General features: G+C 36.6%; 1 protein-coding gene across 6 annotated transcripts; it reads left to right on the forward strand.

The window, feature by feature from the left end:
* The first annotated feature begins 1224 nt into the window (after positions 1–1224).
* On the forward strand, positions 1225–17487 carry LOC110668836 (E3 ubiquitin-protein ligase At1g63170). Of its 6 annotated transcripts, XR_009148275.1 has the most exons (7): positions 1225–1449; positions 2094–2944; positions 3795–3920; positions 4014–4305; positions 15688–15940; positions 16200–16396; positions 17323–17487. XR_009148275.1 is itself a non-coding variant. In XM_058145751.1 (6 exons), the coding sequence occupies exons 2-5, from the start codon at positions 2283–2285 to the stop codon at positions 15919–15921; spliced, it is 1314 nt and encodes a 437-aa protein (XP_058001734.1). In that variant the 5' UTR covers positions 1225–1449; positions 2094–2282; the 3' UTR covers positions 15922–15940; positions 16183–16548. The 6 variants fall into 6 exon arrangements, 5 of the variants coding, with proteins under 5 accessions (XP_058001734.1, XP_058001733.1, XP_058001735.1 ...); XM_058145751.1 differs by lacking the exon at positions 17323–17487 and having other exon boundaries at positions 16183–16548; XM_058145750.1 differs by lacking the exon at positions 17323–17487 and having other exon boundaries at positions 16200–16548.
* The last annotated feature ends 497 nt before the right edge of the window (positions 17488–17984 follow it).

Consider the following 17984-nt stretch of genomic DNA (forward strand, 5'->3'; position numbering starts at 1 on the left):
ACATATTTGAGAGTTGAGATCAAAAAAATATAAAGGTGCTCTATTAATTTCACTATTATAATGTGAGCTGAAATAAAATATATTCCTACTTTAAAATATATGAAATTAAATATAGACCAATTAATAGAGCACATTTTATTAACTTTTCTTGAAAAGGCATTCAGAAACGACAACAAGAGTATTGCATGTCACGTTGATCAATGAACCAACATTTCAGAAAGTTATACATTTATCTATATTTTCTACTTCAATAATTGAATATGTAGCCAAATTCAAATTAGAATAATATTTTCTCTTAATTTAATATTTTTTATATAGAATTTTCATATCACATGTTTTAGAATTTTATTTATTATTTTATAGTATGAGGATTAATTAAATTAATTCTTTAGATTATTATTATTTTTTATAATAATTTATATTTATTTATAATTTTTAATATAATATATTGATAACGACTTAAATTTTTAATACAAAAAATAAAAATATATTGATTGGCTAAGTGGAAAGATCACTTTAAAAATGAATGATGAAATATTTTTTTACTACTATAAATAATAATAAAATTATTAACTGTTTAAATGTATTCGTATAAATGTATGTTATGATAAAATATATGTATTCACCTTATTAGCATCCGTTGCCATCTTCAAATCATGATATAAAATTTGATCTGGCGGCTTTGAGTCTATTTCTATACCTCACACATTGACGTGGCAATTAATTATTTCATCATTAATAAAATATAATTGGGAGAAATGGCTAATAATATGAGAATTCAGGACATATGGGCCCATCGTTCTCTACATTTCCACACATATAACTCAGATACGAAAGTAAAAAAGTGCAAAAAGGAGGGCAAGATGGTAATTTTACTATTTTTAAGAGGGGTAAAAGTGTGCCCTCATTTAATAATATATAATAATGGTTTCAGTTTCTGGGTTATGTTATTTTTTTATTTTTTATTTTAATTAAAAAATAATAAATAATGTTAATATTTAAAATATTAACATTAATAATATAATAATAAAAACTAGAATTTTTTTTCCAAAAATTAAATTTATTTGAATTTAACAAAAAATTGTAAATTAATTGAGGCTAAAATATCATTTTCAACTTATTTGATTCATGAATTTATTTTGACTTATATCCGTTATTAATTTGATTTCAAATTTTAAACCTAAAAATCAAGATTAAAAGAAAACAGAAAAAGAAAAGGAAAAAAAAAAAGAAGTGAGAGGGAATATGTACACTGGCGGACCGCGCATCGAAGCAATGGAGGCCGAAAGCTGACTCTTTATCCTCCCTCTTTTCAAAAAGAAAGCAACGAAATGCACTCAAAATTAGCATAATCACTATGCGCATAAAGCGACGTCGTTTCACTTCATCCTCTTCTTCTTTTTCTTCTTCTCTCTTTGTAGCTCTCGCTCTTTTCTGCAATCCAAACTGGTTCGATCCTCTTTCTCAATTTACGTGTTCTTTGGTTCTTTCCAATGGACCCTAGTCAACGTTTCAATTCGTTAGGGCTTTTCAGTCTTGTAGTGATCCAAAAGCTGATTTAATATTACCTGGATGTTTAATTCTTGTTGAATGAGTTGAATTTTGGGGTTTTCTTTGAATCTGTTCTTTGTGCTTAAGCTGATAATTTTTTGGAACTAATGTTTTCTCACTGAGTAGTGTTTGATATTAATCTGTTTGGTTGATGTGAAAACTAAGATAAGCGAGTGATTATCCTATATAATTTTCTCAGTGACCAAATATAGGGTTAGTTCTTGTGTGATGGGTAACTGAATCTTTTGCCCTTCTATACTTTTGATTTCTCCTCTTGTAAGATGGATTTGAAATTGTGTCTTTGTCGTCTTCTCAATTTTTTTACCGACAATTTTGGCAATTTCCTCGTCATTTCCGTCAAGGACGGGTATTGGGGTCTTTTTTTTTTTTTTTAAATAAATTTTGTTTCCTGATGAAATCGAAGATTTTCTTGGTCTACTTGATCATTGAATTTCAGCAACACAAGTTCATATTCATGTCTTTTGAAGGGAAAATGAAGTCAATTATGATGCTGATACCATTTTATTTTTTTTGTTAAACAGAATCCAGATTGTTAAATTATCCACTGCTAGTGGTGTACAGTAATTTGAGTTTCAGGTTTCAACTTGTTAAAGTATTGGGACAAGAGTAACACCTGTTCTGTTATGTGCATTTGCGAAGTGACATCAAGTTGGTAATCTCTTTCTGAGATTCTATGCTTCTGTCATTTCCAGTTGTGTTGGTGGACTTAGATGGATGTTTCCTCAACAAAGCGGGACTCTGAAAGTAAAACTGAAACCTTCCCATTGTTAATGGAGAGACCTGAGAGTCTTAACAGTAGTGAGCACATTATTGACATACCAAGAAGCAGTGTTGCCTCCCCATCAACATCTCATGATAGAACTTCTAGTGGTTTGGAAGCCTCGCCTCTTGAAAACAGATCTTCAACCAGTGTGAGAACACCCATTTCTCAACCTTCAACATTTTCATCTAACGGACCAAACACCCAGAACTCATCCTTTGTAAGGAGAGGTGAAGCTCGTCGACGCAGGAGCCCGTTGAACTCTGGTTTATGGATTTCTGTTGAAATGGTACTCACTATTAGCCAGATTGTTGCATCGATTGTTGTTTTGTCTGTGTCAAGGAATGAGCATCCACGAGCTCCATTGTTTGAATGGATTGTTGGTTATGCATCTGGATGTGTTGCAACCCTTCCTCTTCTTTATTGGCGTTACCGACAACGCAGCCAGGTTTTGGGGCAAGATTCAGCTCAACCTCGTCAAGGTTCTACGCATATTAGTGTTCCAGCAGGACCCTATTCTGTATCAGTCAGCAGAAATTCAGAAGCAGTTGATCACCGAACTGCTGTTACGTCACCTAGAGGTGGTCAAAATGTTGGAGCAGTAAATGCAAGGTATGAATTCTGATTGTTATTTTTGTTGTTGTTAAACATATTTGCTTGGCTAGGTCTTGGAGTTTTATTGTCCTTGTTGGGAGAAAATTTTTTTGTCCTGTGTGGTTGTTTATATGAGAAATGCTGTTTCAATCTTTTTACTTTAATTTTATTTTTTTGTACGGTGATGCTTTATTCATTATTAGCTATTGAAGCTCCACGTGGATCTAGCATACAGTTACAGCCCACACAATGCTATTCTTTTCCTCAATATCTCAATTGGTAGTATTCTCACTTCAATTTCCTCTAGGCTCTAGATGTGTTACTCATGGAGTCATTTACTAATGATGGATAATAGTGAGCGACTCAGTAGGGTAGCGTATCCCTTTCTTTCTGCAGTGTGTAGATACTTCTGCCATGTTTAGCAGATATTGGAATTTGTATAAAAGAAAAGGGCTAAGGCTTTAACTCTGTCCAGGCGAGGTGTTTGGAAGAGGGAAAAGTCCAGGAATGTGTTAAGTGTGGGACTGGACACTAGCTCTCTGTGTTGTGGATTTGGAATATTCATGTGCATCCTATTTCTTTCTTTGCAGTGTTGATCAAGAATTCATACTCTTTTTACTTAAGTTCATTCATTTAGTGCCATGAACTTGGTTTACATCTATTGTTGATGGCACTGTAGTTGTGTTGTCATAGTTCTTTGCAGTGTTGTCATATTAATTCTTTTTGTTTGCTAGTTGAAATTTATCAAAATAAAAAAAAAAAGAAAGTCTTGTTTAAATTTGATACCTGGTTCTACAAATAAAAAAGTTATTGATCAAAGTTCTACAATTAAAAAAGTTATTGATCAAATGAACTTGTTGGCTTGCAGACTCAAGACTCTGGTTGAATACTTCAAAATGGCTCTTGATTGTTTTTTCGCAGTTTGGTTTGTGGTTGGCAATGTGTGGATATTTGGAGGGCATTCCTCTGCTAGTGAGGCTCCAAACATGTATAGGTGCTGCTCAGTTACATTTTCACTTTGTTCCTTTAACATTCATTTGAGACTTGAGAGAGCACAACATCATTCTTGTGTCCTCTTACTTTGCAGGTTATGTATAGTGTTTCTTACCTTTAGCTGTATTGGATATGCTATGCCCTTCATTTTGTGTGCAACGATCTGCTGCTGCTTGCCTTGTATAATTTCTCTTCTTGGGTTTAGAGAGGATCTGGGGCAAACCAGAGGAGCCACAGCGGAATCAATTGATGCCTTACCAACATACAAGTTTAAGGAGAATCAAAATAGAAATTGTGATGATGGAGATAGCAACTGGGGTGCTGGTGATGGTGGAATTGTGGCTGCGGGAACAGAACAGGAGCGTGTGATCTCTGGGGAAGATGCGGTAAGAGCTTCCTAAATCATCTGTCCTGGTCCCTTCTTGTAAACCTTTACTTTCAGTTGCTGTGTTTATGGCACATACTGTTAACAAAACACAACAATAAACACGTACACATGTAGATTAAAAGAGAGGGAGAAACACAAACACAAGAATTTTATGTGGTTCGGCAAGTGTGTTTACATCTATGGACAGTTGCCTGCTTCTTCACTATTGACAGTGAAAATTTTATAGTCCTATTTATAAAAGACTCTTTGCTCTGGAGTTAATCTATAGGGGTGTTTTGGTACGAGGTTAACATGGGGTAAATGGGTAATTGTTACCCTTGTAACTTTTAACCTCTCATTAATGTTGTTTAGATACTTAGAGATATTAGGTTAACTTTTCACCTCATTAATATTTATACCTTCTTGAGGGGTTAAATGTTAACCTATGAGGGCCTAGGTTAATAATTATCCTCTTTGAAGGTGAAAATTTACAAGAGTAATATTTAATTTTTGATTTTTTAACATTTTACTAAACACAGCCTTATCGTTACACAAATAGGGTCAAGATTTACATAATCACCCCAATAATAAGAACACCCTAGACCATCAATACCGTACCGTAGGAGTGTTGCATTGTCAGGTAGAAACCCTAACAGAAGGTAGAAGAAGAAGAAGATAGAAAGATAGATGGAGTAGAGAAGAAAAGAGAGAGAGAGAGAGAGAAGATAGGAAGATCAAGAAGCAGAGAAAAGAGAAGTACTATTATTCATCCAAAATTCAGAATGCCAATTACAAGTAAGCTAAATCCTTTTTATACACATTTCCCTCTTCCTATAACTGCTCTAACCTCCTTCAACAACTGCAACTACTTGCAATTTTCCCTCCAATTCCTATGACTACTCTAACCTCCTCCAACAACTACAACTACTTAAAATTTTCCTCCAATTACTGATAACTACTTCAACAGATTCCCAGCAACAAAGTCCGTCTACTCACGTGCCCATATGCCCATTATTATCCCTATTTCTACATCTTTTTCTCTTATATGTAACAATACCCTCTCCATGAGAGCATTCTTCACCCCAAGAATGCTGGAAGTCAGGGAACTGGGCCAGTAAAAAGCTTCTGTCTTTCCAAGTGGCTTTCTCATCAGACAAATTAGTCCACTTTACCAAGTCTTGGACTACTTGCTGACTCCTCTCTCCACAGTTTTGGTGTTAAGAAAACCAGCAGGAGCCACAATAATTTCATTCTTGTGCATAGCAGGCAACTGTGTTTGAGGCACCACATTATCTCCTAGCCTCTTTTTAAGGAGATAAACATGAAATACAGGGTGAATGGCTACATTTTCAGGCAACTGCAGCTTATAGGCAACTTGTCCCACTCTCTTTAAAACTTGAAAAGGCCCATAAAATTTAGCTGCCAATTTAAGTTTTTCCTTAATGCCAAAGAGCTCTGTTTATAAGGCTGAAGCTTCAAATAAACCCAATCACTTTCCTGAAATTCTCACTCTCTTCTTTTCTTATCTGCTAGTTGCTTCATCTTGTTTCTAACTTGCTCCAAATTGGTTTTCAAAATATCATGGTTTTGCTGTCTTTGAACATAAAAGTCAGTGACAGCCTGAACTGGAGTTTTAATAGGTAAAACAGCAAGGAAATCAGAGGGATAATACCCATATGAGCCCTCAAAAGGGGTCATTTTTATGGAGCTATGATAGGTAGAGTTATACCACCATTCAGCTAGAGGCAACCACCCACTCCAAGACTAAGGTTGGTGATGACACATACACCTCAAATAGGCTTCTAAGCACTGATTCAAACTCTCAGTTTGCCCATCCGTTTGGGGATGATAAGCACTGCTACAAGAGAGAGTAGTTCCCAACTGTTTAAAGAATTCTTTCCAGAACAAGCTAGTGAACAGCTTATCTCTATCAGTAACAATAGAGATAGGGGACCCATGCAGCTTGTAAATATTGTTCAAGAAAATCTGAGCTACTGTAGATGCTGTAAAAGGGTGAGACAAAGCCAAAAAATGGCCATACTTGGTATAACTGCAAACTACAACCAAGATGGTGTCTTTGCCCCTTTGATTTAGGAAGTTGCTCAATGAAATCCATGGTGATGTGCTGCCAAGCTTGAGAAGGCAATGGAAGGGGCTGCAACAACCCTGGATAAGCAGAATTATCTCCCTTGCACTGAGCACAATCAGCACATTGTTGCACCCACTGAAACACATCTGAATGCATACTAGGCCAGTAAAAATGCTTTTGCTATCTCAAATAAGTGGTGTGCATGCCAGAATGACCCCCTATTGCACTATTATGATATTGAGCAATCAGTTTCTTCCTTAAATCCCCACTAATGCCCGCATACAACCTTCCTTCATAATACAATATCCCTTGCTTCAACTGATACTTGGAATGAGCAGCAACATCTACTGAAAGTTGAGCCACTAAAGTATTAGCTTTATCATCTTGCTCATAACTGGCAATCAAATGGTTTTTCCAAGTTGGAACAATTACAGAATGAAGTGCATAAATCCCTTGAGTAGCAGAATGTGGCCTCCTGGAGAGAGCATCTGCAGCCTTATTATCACTGCCTCTTCTATAAAGAATTTTATAATCTAGCCCCAACAACATATAAATTCCTCTTTGCTGCAAATTTGTGTGAAGTCTTTGCTCCAATAGATACTTGATGCTTTCATGATCAGTCTTGATATAAAAGGTGCCCTGTTCCAGATAATGTTTCCATTTAGAGACAGCATATGTAATGGCCAATAGCTCTTTTTCATAGACTGAAAGAGCTTGATTCCTCACTCCAAAAGCTTTTGAAATATAAGCTATAGGATGGCCATGTTGTTGTAGAACAGCATCCATATCCATACTGCTTGCACCCGTCTCCACTACAAAGGGTTGTGTAAAATCTAGAAGGGACAATACTGATGGTGAAGACATAGCTGCTTTAAGTGACTCAAAAGTCTTTTGAGCAGCTGAAGACCACTTAAACCCATCCTTCTTGAGTAAATTAGTTAATGTTTTACAAATAACCCCATATTGTTTAATAAATTTTATGTAGTGACCCGTGAGGCCAAGAAAACTCCTCAACTCTTTAACTGAAGAAGGGACAGGCCATGAGAGTATGGACTGTATATTTTCTGGATCTGTAGCTACACCTTCTCTAGAGATGATGTGGCCAAGATAATCCACCTGGTCCTGCCCAAAAGAACACTTGGATATCTTAGCAAAGAGCTGCTGGTCCTGCAACACCCTGAAGACAGCTTCTAAATGCTCCAAGTGAGATTCTAAATCTGGGCTGTAAATGAGAATATCATCAAAGAAAACCAGCACAAACTGCCCAAGATATTCCTGGAATATGTGATTCATCAACCCTTGAAATGTAGCAGGGGCATTAGTCAACCCAAAGGGCATAACAATTAATTCACAATGCCCTTGGTGTGTCTTAAAGGCAGTTTTTGGAATGTTTGCCCTTGGTGTGTCTTAAAGGCAGTTTTTGGAATGTCCCCAGTCTGCATACGAATCTGATGATAACCAACTCTCAAATCTATTTTAGAAAACATCTTAGCATCACGTAGTTCATCCAATAAATCCTTGTAGAAAGAGATGATTCTCATTGATTTCAATTAATCTGTACATGGGTATATATATACAATTGATTTCTATAATTGTGTTCTACTAATTAGGAAGAAATCCTAAATAAGAAATCCTAAATAGGAATACAGAATACAGAATATACAGAGAAATAATATAGTGATTGACTTTCCATAACATAGTGATTGACTTTCCATAACACTCCCCCTCAAGTTGGAGCATAGATGTTAATTATGCCCAACTTGTTACAAATGTAGTCAATCCTAGCTCCATTCAGAGCTTTTGTGAAAATATCTCCTAACTGCTCTCCAGTTTTGATGTGTCCTGTTGAGATGATCTGTTGTTGAATCTTTTCACGAATAAAGTGACAATCAATCTCAATATGTTTGGTCCGCTTATGAAACACCGGATTAGAAGCAATATGAAGAGCAGCTTGATTATCACACCACAATTTCGCAGGCAGGGAGGTCTTAAAACCTGTCTCATCTAGTAATTGAAGTATCCACATTACCTCACATACTGATTGTGCGATGGCTCTGTATTCGGATTCAGCACTAGATCGAGAAACTACACTCTGCTTCTTGCTTTTCCAAGACACCAAATTTCCTCCAATAAAAACGCAATATCCAGTAGTTGACCTCCTGTCAACCTTAGATCCAGCCCAGTCGGCATCTGAAAAACATTCAACATTCAAATGCCCATGATTACCATATAGCAAACCTCTTCTGGGCGCCCTTGGATAACACAAAATTTGTTCCAAGGCTTTCCAATGAGCAACGGTTGGGAAGACATAATCGACTTACCACACTAACGGCATAAGCAATGTCGGTCTGAGTGGTAGTAAGGTAGTTCAATTTTCCTACCAATCTCCTGTATCTCTCTGGATCTTCAAACAACTCACTATCCCCTGCTAACAGTTGTAAAGTTGGAGTCATTGGTGCGCTACAAGGCTTAGCACCTAATTTTCCTATCTCTGTCAATAGATCGAGGACATATTTTCTTTGAGACAAGAAAATACCCTTCTTACTTCTCATAACTTCGATACCCATGAAATACTTTAACAATCCCAAGTCTTTGGTCTGAAACTGAGTTTGGAGGAAGGTTTTAAGAGATAAAATACCTGCAGAGTCACTCCCAGTGATAACAATGTCATCCACATAGACTATCAAGAGAATTAGACCTGCCTCAGATTGCCTATAAAATACTGAGTGATCACATTTACTCTTTTGCATATCAAATTCCTGTATTGCTTCACTGAATCTCCCAAACCATGCCCTAAGACTTTGTTTCAAGCCATAAAGAGACTTTCGAAGCCTACAAACTTTACCCAACTCCCCCTGAGCAACAAATCCAGGTAGTTGCTCTATATACAACTCCTCCTGAAGATCACCATGAAGGAAAGCATTCTTGATATCCAATTGATGCAGGGGCCAATCATATGTAGCTGCTAAAGAGATAAACAAGCGAATAGAAGTAAGTTTAGCTACAGGAGAAAAAGTATCAGAGTAATCAAACTCATATGTCTGAGCATATCCTTTTGCTACAAGGCGTGCTTTTAACCTAGCCACAGAACCATAAGGATTTGCCTTTACTGTAAATACCCATTTGCATTCAATAGCTTTCTTACTAGTGGGCAAAGGTAATAGTTCCCATGTACCATTAGCATCTAAAGCCTCCATTTCCTCTTTCATAGCATCACACCAGCCCGGGGCGAGGCGATTGCCTCGTCAGCGATGATTAGGGATAGGAACAGAGTCTAAAGAAGTAACAAAACACCGAGAACAAGAAGACAATTGATTATAAGAAACAAAAGAAGAGATAGGGTAAGTACATGAATGTTTATCTTTACGAAGAACAATGGGTAAGTCTAGATCAGAATCATGGTCAGTATGAGGTACAGGATCTCCCAACGAAGTAGCTGGTGGAGGATCTGAGTCAGGAATCTCCAATCTCCTGGAATAAACATGAATAACGGGAGGTCGAGTAGGTCTAGAGACAGAAGGAACAGGCTGTGGGAGAGGACTAGACATTGGTTGGACAGTATATATTAAGAGATCATCCTCCTCCCCCTGACTCTCATACACAGATGATGGAGGAAAAAATGGAGTGGACTCAAAAAATGTGACATCTGCAGAAACAAGATAACGATTAAGAGTAGGAGAGAAACAACGGTACCCTTTTTAGAGCCGAGAGTACCCAAAGAAGACACATTTGAGAGATTTTGGATCCAATTTAGTAACCTGTGGACGAACATCACGCACAAAATAGGTACAACAAAAAATACGGGGTTCAATAGGGAACAAAGATTTTGTAGGAAACAAAGTAGTATAAGGAATATCCCCATTAAGAACAGAAAACGGTATACGATTGATAAAAAAACATGCCTTAGAAACTGTATCCGCCCAAAAGTGTTTAGGTACTTTCATTTGAAAAAGAAGAGCACGAGTTACCTCAAGAAGATGACGATTTTTTCTTTCGGCCACGCCATTTTGGGATAGGGTATTCACACAGGAAGACTGATGAAGAATGCCATTTTGTGTCATATAAGGTTGAAATTGTGTTGAGAAGTATTCTTTGGTATTGTCACTTCTTAATATGCGCACAAAAATATTAAATTGAGTTTTGATTTCATTACAAAAGGCACAAAAGATAGAAAACAACTCAGAACGATTCTTCATTAAATATAACCAGGTAACACGAGAGTAATCATCAACAAAAGTAATAAAATAACGAAATCCAGTTTTAGATGTAACAGAACAAGGACCCCAAACATCAGAATGAACTAACTCGAAAGGGGATGAAGCCCATTTATTGACTCTAGACACAGAAGGCAAACGATGATGTTTTGCAAACTGACACGACTCACATTCTAGTACTGATAAAGACTGAAATTGAGAACACAGCTTTTTCATGGTAGACAAAGTAGGATGACCCAATCTACAATGGGCTTCAAGAGGTGTTAAGATACTGGAGCAAACAAGCGACCGCGGTACATGATTTTCCAGAATGTAGAGACCACCTGACTCGCGTCCTCTATCAATAATCTGCTTCGTCGTAAGATTCTGAAATAAAAACTGGTCAGGAAAAAAGGAAACAGAACAATTTAAGGTACGAGTAAGTTTACTAACAGAAAGTAGATTAAAAGAGAATTTTGGTAGACACAAAACAGAAGACAAAGAAATTGACGAAGTCGGGTTCGCAGTTCCAGAACCCATGACACAAGAAGTAGAACCATCAGCTAAAGTAACGGTAGAGGAAGTGAGATTAGACTGAAAAGCAGATAGAAGACTAGAATTACCTGTCATGTGATCTGTTGCACCAGAATCAATAACCCATTTGGATGAAGAAGACACAAGGCATGTAGTGGATTTACCTGACTCGTGATCGCGATGTGAGGAACTGGTAGGCATTAGAGATGCCTGATACTGGGAAAATTGTGCAAAATTCTCTGCAGATACCAAAATAGTTTTCTCAGAGGAAGATACTGTAGAATTCTCTGCTGCCATATTTGCCATCGGTGATCGCTGATTTTTCCTCTGAAATTGCAGACAATTATATTTTGTATGGCCAGGTTCATGGCAATAATAACAAATGACTCCTCTTGAGTCCTGATTAGAACTAGCCTCTCCATTACGCTGATTACTTCTGTTGCCTGTAATTCCTCCTCTACTTCCTCTTCTATTACCCTGTTGTCCATTCGGATTACGGTTAATAAGAGCACTACTGGCAGGCTGTAAAGATTGAGTACTCTCTGTACGAAGGACCCGTGTGAGCGTTTCATGCAAAGAGGAAATCTCAGGACTGGAGAGAATTTGAGATTTAGCAGTCTCATACTCTGAAGGAAGGCCTGCAAGAAAATTCATAACAGCCAGTTGCTCCCGTTGGGCCTGCTAAACTTTCACATCAGGGCTAAAAGGCAACAATACATTAAGTTCCTCATATACTCGTTTAAAATCCATAAAATAAGCCGTGAGAGACTTATCCTCTTTCTCAGCACGGTAGAATGCCTTACAAACATCATAAATAAGGGAGATATTTCCTTTACCAGAATACAGAAAATCTAATTAATCTATCAATTCCTTAACAAATACACAGTGATTAATTAAACTAATTACCTCACTATGAATCGAGTTCCGAAGCTGCAAAAACAACCGAGCATCCTCCCTTAGCCAAGTTTGTCGTGTATCATCAGTGGGTGGATCTTTAGTAAGGTGATCATCCTTATCAATGCTACGCAAATAGGCCCTAACAGTCTTACTCCACTCCAGGTAATTCGAACTATTAAGTTTGTGTTCCGTGATCTTAGTCATCACTGGAATTACATCAGAAATAACATTCTTATTGCCTGCCATTTGTTGAGACAAAGAAAACTAACCGAAACGCTAATCCAAAGTACTTATAGCAGCAAAATAATCCAAAATCACAAATCAAGCAAATACCGAAATAGGATCTGAGAGACAAATCTCAGAAGTCATTTAATGGTATACTGGATCAAGCAACAGCACACAGTGGTGGAATGAGGGGGTTGAGGCGACGCCGGCGATGTTGATCGGGGTTGAAACGGCCGGTCGGCGGCCAAGGTCTCTCCTGAGCTGGGTAGTGAGAATAAATACATCCTAGATTGATGACCTGCTCTAATACCATGCAGAAAGAGATGATTCTCATTGATTTCAATTAATCTGTACATGGGTATATATGTACAATTGATTCCTATAATTGTATTCTACTAATTAGGAAGAAATCCTAAATAAGAAATCCTAAATAGGAATACAGAATACAAAATATACAAAGAAATAATATAGTGATTGACTTTCCATAACATAGTGATTGACTTTCCATAACAATCCTCAATCATAGGAATAGGGAATTTATTTTTGACAGTACTATCATTCAATGTCCTATAATCAGTATAAAACCTCCATGTTCCATCTTTCTTCTTTACTAAAAGAACTGGTGAAGAAAATGGGCTAGAGCTTGGCTGAATTACTTTTGAGGTTAACATATCATTCACAAGTTTCACAATTTCAATTGTTTGGTAATGGGGATACTTGTATGGTCTTACATTAATAGGGTTTGCGCCTGGCAATAAGGGAATACTATGGTTATGGGATCTAAAAGGAGGCAAGGAAGTTGGTTCTTCCAAGATATGGCGGTGTTTATCAAGAAGAGATTGAATAGAAGGATGTATAGTACCTTTAGAGAATGAACACAAGAAATTCTCTTGTTGCAGAAAAGAACCTGCAACAGATGGTGCCAACTGCTCCACATAAAAGAGAGGTGATTGAAAATCGTGTCCTTGCCTGTGAATTAATTTCCCAAAACTAACACATTCCTGCAATACACAAGATTCACCACCATCCTCGGTTCCTTATAATGTTACCTTATTTCCATCCTTACGAAAAGAAATCTTTAACCCTTCAAAATCAAAAAGTATAGGATTAACACTCTTCATCCAATCCACTCCAAGTATTATATCAAAACTCCCCAAATCTAAAATCCTCACAGGGAAAGAAAATTGATGCTTCTGGACTTGCCAATGAAAAACGGGGCACATGGTAGAATTCACTATTGTTCTGCCATCAGCCACTCTCACTACTGAGGGAGGAATCTGTACCAGAGGAATCTTTAATTCCTTAACAATTCTTTCATCCAAAAATGTATTAGTGCTACCACTATCCACAAGAATCACCAACTGCCTATCTTTGTATGTTCCAATAAGTTTGATAGTGTCCATACCCTGACTACCCTCAATTGCATGAATTGAAAGGGTCATTTCAGGTTGGTCCTTATGTAATTCCTCTTCTGCCATAAGCACTATTCCTTCCTCTACTGCCTCTTCCACACTCTTCTGATCATGCTCCTCCAATTGCATAGCTAGGGTTGTTTTAGGCTTACAATGGTGGTCTGGAAAAAATTTATCTCCACATCTATAACAGGTTCTAGCTGGTTTAGAATTCCTGGTTGTACTTTGGTTGACAGAACCGATACTTGCAACAGAACCGATACTTGCAACAGAAGTAGGTTTTGCAGAATTTGCAGAGATGGTTTTAGGTTTTGAACTATCATTTGGAGATTTGGTTGGATAGGGAAAATTCTGATGCAATTGAGAAGTTTAATATGTTAGAGATGGGTTATTTTGAGTGAATGCAGGACTGGTATTAGAAGAAATTGGTTTATAAGGACTGAAAATAGGTTTAGGAGATAACTTGCCACTGTATTGCAGCAATTGTTCTTGCAACTTTGCTATTTCGAAGGCATAAGCAAGATTAATAGGCCTAAACATCCTCACCATAGGCCTAATTTCATCCCTCAGACCCCCTATAAACCCTGACAAGAAATAGTTCTCATCCAATGCAGGCAAAACTCTCTCTATTTGTACCCTTATATCTTCAAATTTGTCTTGATAATCATTAACAGACCCTTCTTGCCTAATTTTCATAAACTCTTCAACAATATCCTCCAATCCTTGTTCCCCAAACCTTTTGCACAGATCTGTTTCAAACACTTCCCAGGACTGATTGAGTCTTCCCTTAATCTAGTTATGATACCAAGCATCAGCCTTGTTAATCAAATATAAACTTGCTATTGCAACCCTCTTTTCCTTTGGAACTTCATAAACCTCAAAATATTTACAACATTTCCTAATCCAAGCTCTTGGATCCCCCCCCTTCAAAGGCCACCAACTTAATTTTAGGAAGCATTTTCTGGAATTTTTCTGAATTAATTGCAGAACTGGAATTACTTTAACCCTCATTCTGCCCATTAACCAACTCCTTTGGAATAGGTAACAATCCTTTCCCACTTCCCAAATTAGAATCTTTTTCCCCAGGATCCACTTCTTTGCCCGTACTTTCTAGCAATTTTCCCACAGCAGCAGCTAATCCCCTCGTTGCAGATGCCAATCCCTCAATTGGTTGTTTACATTCCACAACATTTCTATTAGATTCCTTAGCATTCTTGTTAATTTCCTCCCCTACCTGTTTCATATCTCCTCTAAGTTTCTCCACATCCCTTCTGGTATCCCGAAAATGCCCATGAAGAACCCTAACTTGTTCCTCTAGATCCGCCAGTCTTACAGCCTCCGGACCCACCACAACAGACCTAGTCATGCCTTGCGACTCTCAACAATCCAATTCCAGACCAAGCCCACCCACACACAAGCTCTGATACCAAATGTCAGGTAGAAACCCTAACAGAAGGTAGAAGAAGAAGAAGGTAGAATAAGAAGAAGATAGAAAGATAGATGAAATAGAGAAGAAAAGAGAAAGACAGAAGATAGGAAGATCAAGAAGAAGAGAAAAGAGTAGTATTATTCATCCAGAATTCAGAATGCCAATTACAAGTAAGCTAAATCCTTTTTATACGCATTTTCCTCCAATTCCTATAACTGCTCTAACCTCCTTCAACATCTGCAACTACTTACAATTTTCCCTCCAATCCCTATAACTGCTCTAACCTCCTCCAACAACTACAGCTACTTACAATTTCCCTCAAATTACTAATAACTACTTCATCAGATTCCCAGCAACAACTTCCCTCTACTCACGTGCCCATATGCCCATTATTATCCCCATTTCTATATCTTTTTCTCCTATATGTGACATGCTTCTACACCCCCAACTAACTGCTGACAGGCTAAACAAAAATATTCTTTACTATTGGTAGAGCTCTTCCCTTTACTGGGGGGCCTTTAGTAAACAATAAATTTTTCAATGACAAATATGAGCCATAACAGATTCATACTCTGAGGATGTTGTCTTGTTCATAATGGTGATGAGATTGTAACTGTGACAGGTTTGCTGCATTTGTTTGGCAAAATATGCAAACAATGATGAGCTGAGGGAGTTACCCTGTTCGCATTTTTTCCACAGGGAGTGTGTGGATAAGTGGCTGAAGATCAATGCTTCCTGTCCTCTTTGCAAGAGTGAGGTCTGTGAAAGTTTTATGGGTTCACTCTCTGGATCAAATTCTGGTCAGCAACGGGTTGAGGGTAGGGTGGGCAATGGCTTGGCCAGTACCATGTTTTGATCTTCATCATGGAAAAAGGGTAACGCAATATATATGAATATATATTACCAATTTGACATTTTGTAAAGTGCTATTGTAATTTTTTTTTTTTAATTTTTAATATGGATTGAGAAATTTCTATAAGAATGTATGCGACCCCTTTCTCAATTTGCCCTTTTTAATAGCCAAAATCGAACTTTTGCCATTGGTGCTGGATGTTGGAATAGGAGTATTGTGTTGTTTACTTATTTTCTGGTTATGTATTCTTTCTCATTTCTGAAGGATTGCTGGATGCACAGGAGCCAGTTTCAATTGGATACTTTTCAGTGGAGGTGATACCTATCTCAGGTTCTCCACTAAAGAAAGTGCCTTGCAAGTAACTGTTTAAATGGGTAAGAGAAAAGATGGGAATGCTTCCTACTTCCTGGAGAAATGGAGATAAATTCAGTGACCTTTCCTCTTTTGATGCTTTGGAATTGGGAGAGTGGATGCCAAGGTATTTAACATGTTCAAGATGTCATTCTAATCATGGTTAGAGAAAAAGAGTGTTAAGGTTAGAGAAAAAAAAGCATTGGAATTGCTTTTGGAAAAGCATAGCATATAATGTTTTTGACAAAAAACAAATAAAATAACAAGGTGTTTAGAGGCTGTTTTTGTCTTGGAACTCTTTTTTTTTTTTTTTTAACGATTTTGTTTTGGTAACAAATGAATAAATACAGGCCATTGGCTCACATTTTATCAATACCCTATTGATTAAAATTTGTCAAAAAATATTCAATTTACAATATGTAATTTTGAAAACATTTTATTAAAATGTGATGATTTTAAAGAGAAAAGTTTAATTAAAAAAAATATAAACATTGTGTGCCAATTTTTCCAGAGCTTAAAAATTCGATGTCACATAGTTTTGAATATGATTCCAATGTTAATGAGTTTTTAATGTGATAGAAATGATGACCTTAGGTATATTATTGCATAAATTCATCGTTTCACTGCATTTTAATTAAATATTTTTAAAATTTTACATATAGTTTATATTTTATTTTTTTATAATTAAAATAAAAAATTAAATAATTAGTTGAATCAAATATTAAGTTAAACATTAAAAGTTTATTAATAATTATGATTTAATCATAATCATGATTAACCTTAAAAATAAATAACAATTCTCCACATCAAATAGTAATCCAATCAAAATTAGAAAATGAGGACCGTCAATTTTTTTGGAATAATTGTACAAAGCGGCTAAAGTCGAATTAAGGTTTTAGCAGAGCGCATCACAAAAAGAAATCTCTGCTTCTTTGGTTTCTTTCCTGGAATCCAGTTTTTTTTTTTTTTTTTTTTCATCCCCTGCCCCTTGCTAGTCGGATTATGTGTTTACTGTCTGCATCTCTGAATTCGATGTATGTATGATTTTTGCAGTTGTCTGTTTGTGGTAGTTTTGCATGCAAGTTGAGATGGTTCTCTGGAAAGGACATCCATTTTTGAAGACCTGTTTGTGGTTGATTGATAGTTTGTCTTTTGAGTTTGGAGTTATTGTAACTCTGTGGGGGTTCTCTTTATGGTTGAGGCGGTAAGCATCTCTAGGGTCACAAAGCATGTTCAGCTATTGAATGATCAACCCTGCAGACTAAAAGAGACTAAGGGCTTGTTTAGCATTATTGTTGAAATTGTTATTAAAAAATTATTTTTTTAAGTATACTAGTTAAAAAGTGTTAAAAAATAATTAAAAATTAAATTTGATAAGTTTTAATCATAAGAACACTAAAATAATAAAATAATTTTTTTTAAATTATTTTTTTAATAATATATAAAATAATATTTTTATTAAAAAAATAATCTGATAATTTCATATTATGAAACTCAATATTAAGCAGGACTTTAATTAGCGAGTGGGCTTTGCTCGATGCCATCCTCTCGAAGCCTAGATCTTTGGCTTGCTTGTTGATCTCGAGGTTATATTACCAACAGGGATGCTGGGCTTTAGTAGGCGTTTGCTTGATGCTTCGTTAGTTCAGACTAAGCTCTTGTTACAGACATCCGCATCTTTTTTTTCCTTCTTGTCGATCCAATTCTGATTCAAA

The sequence above is a fragment of the Hevea brasiliensis genome, chromosome 4, assembly GCF_030052815.1.
Source record: "Hevea brasiliensis isolate MT/VB/25A 57/8 chromosome 4, ASM3005281v1, whole genome shotgun sequence".
Taxonomy (NCBI): Eukaryota; Viridiplantae; Streptophyta; class Magnoliopsida; order Malpighiales; family Euphorbiaceae; genus Hevea; species Hevea brasiliensis.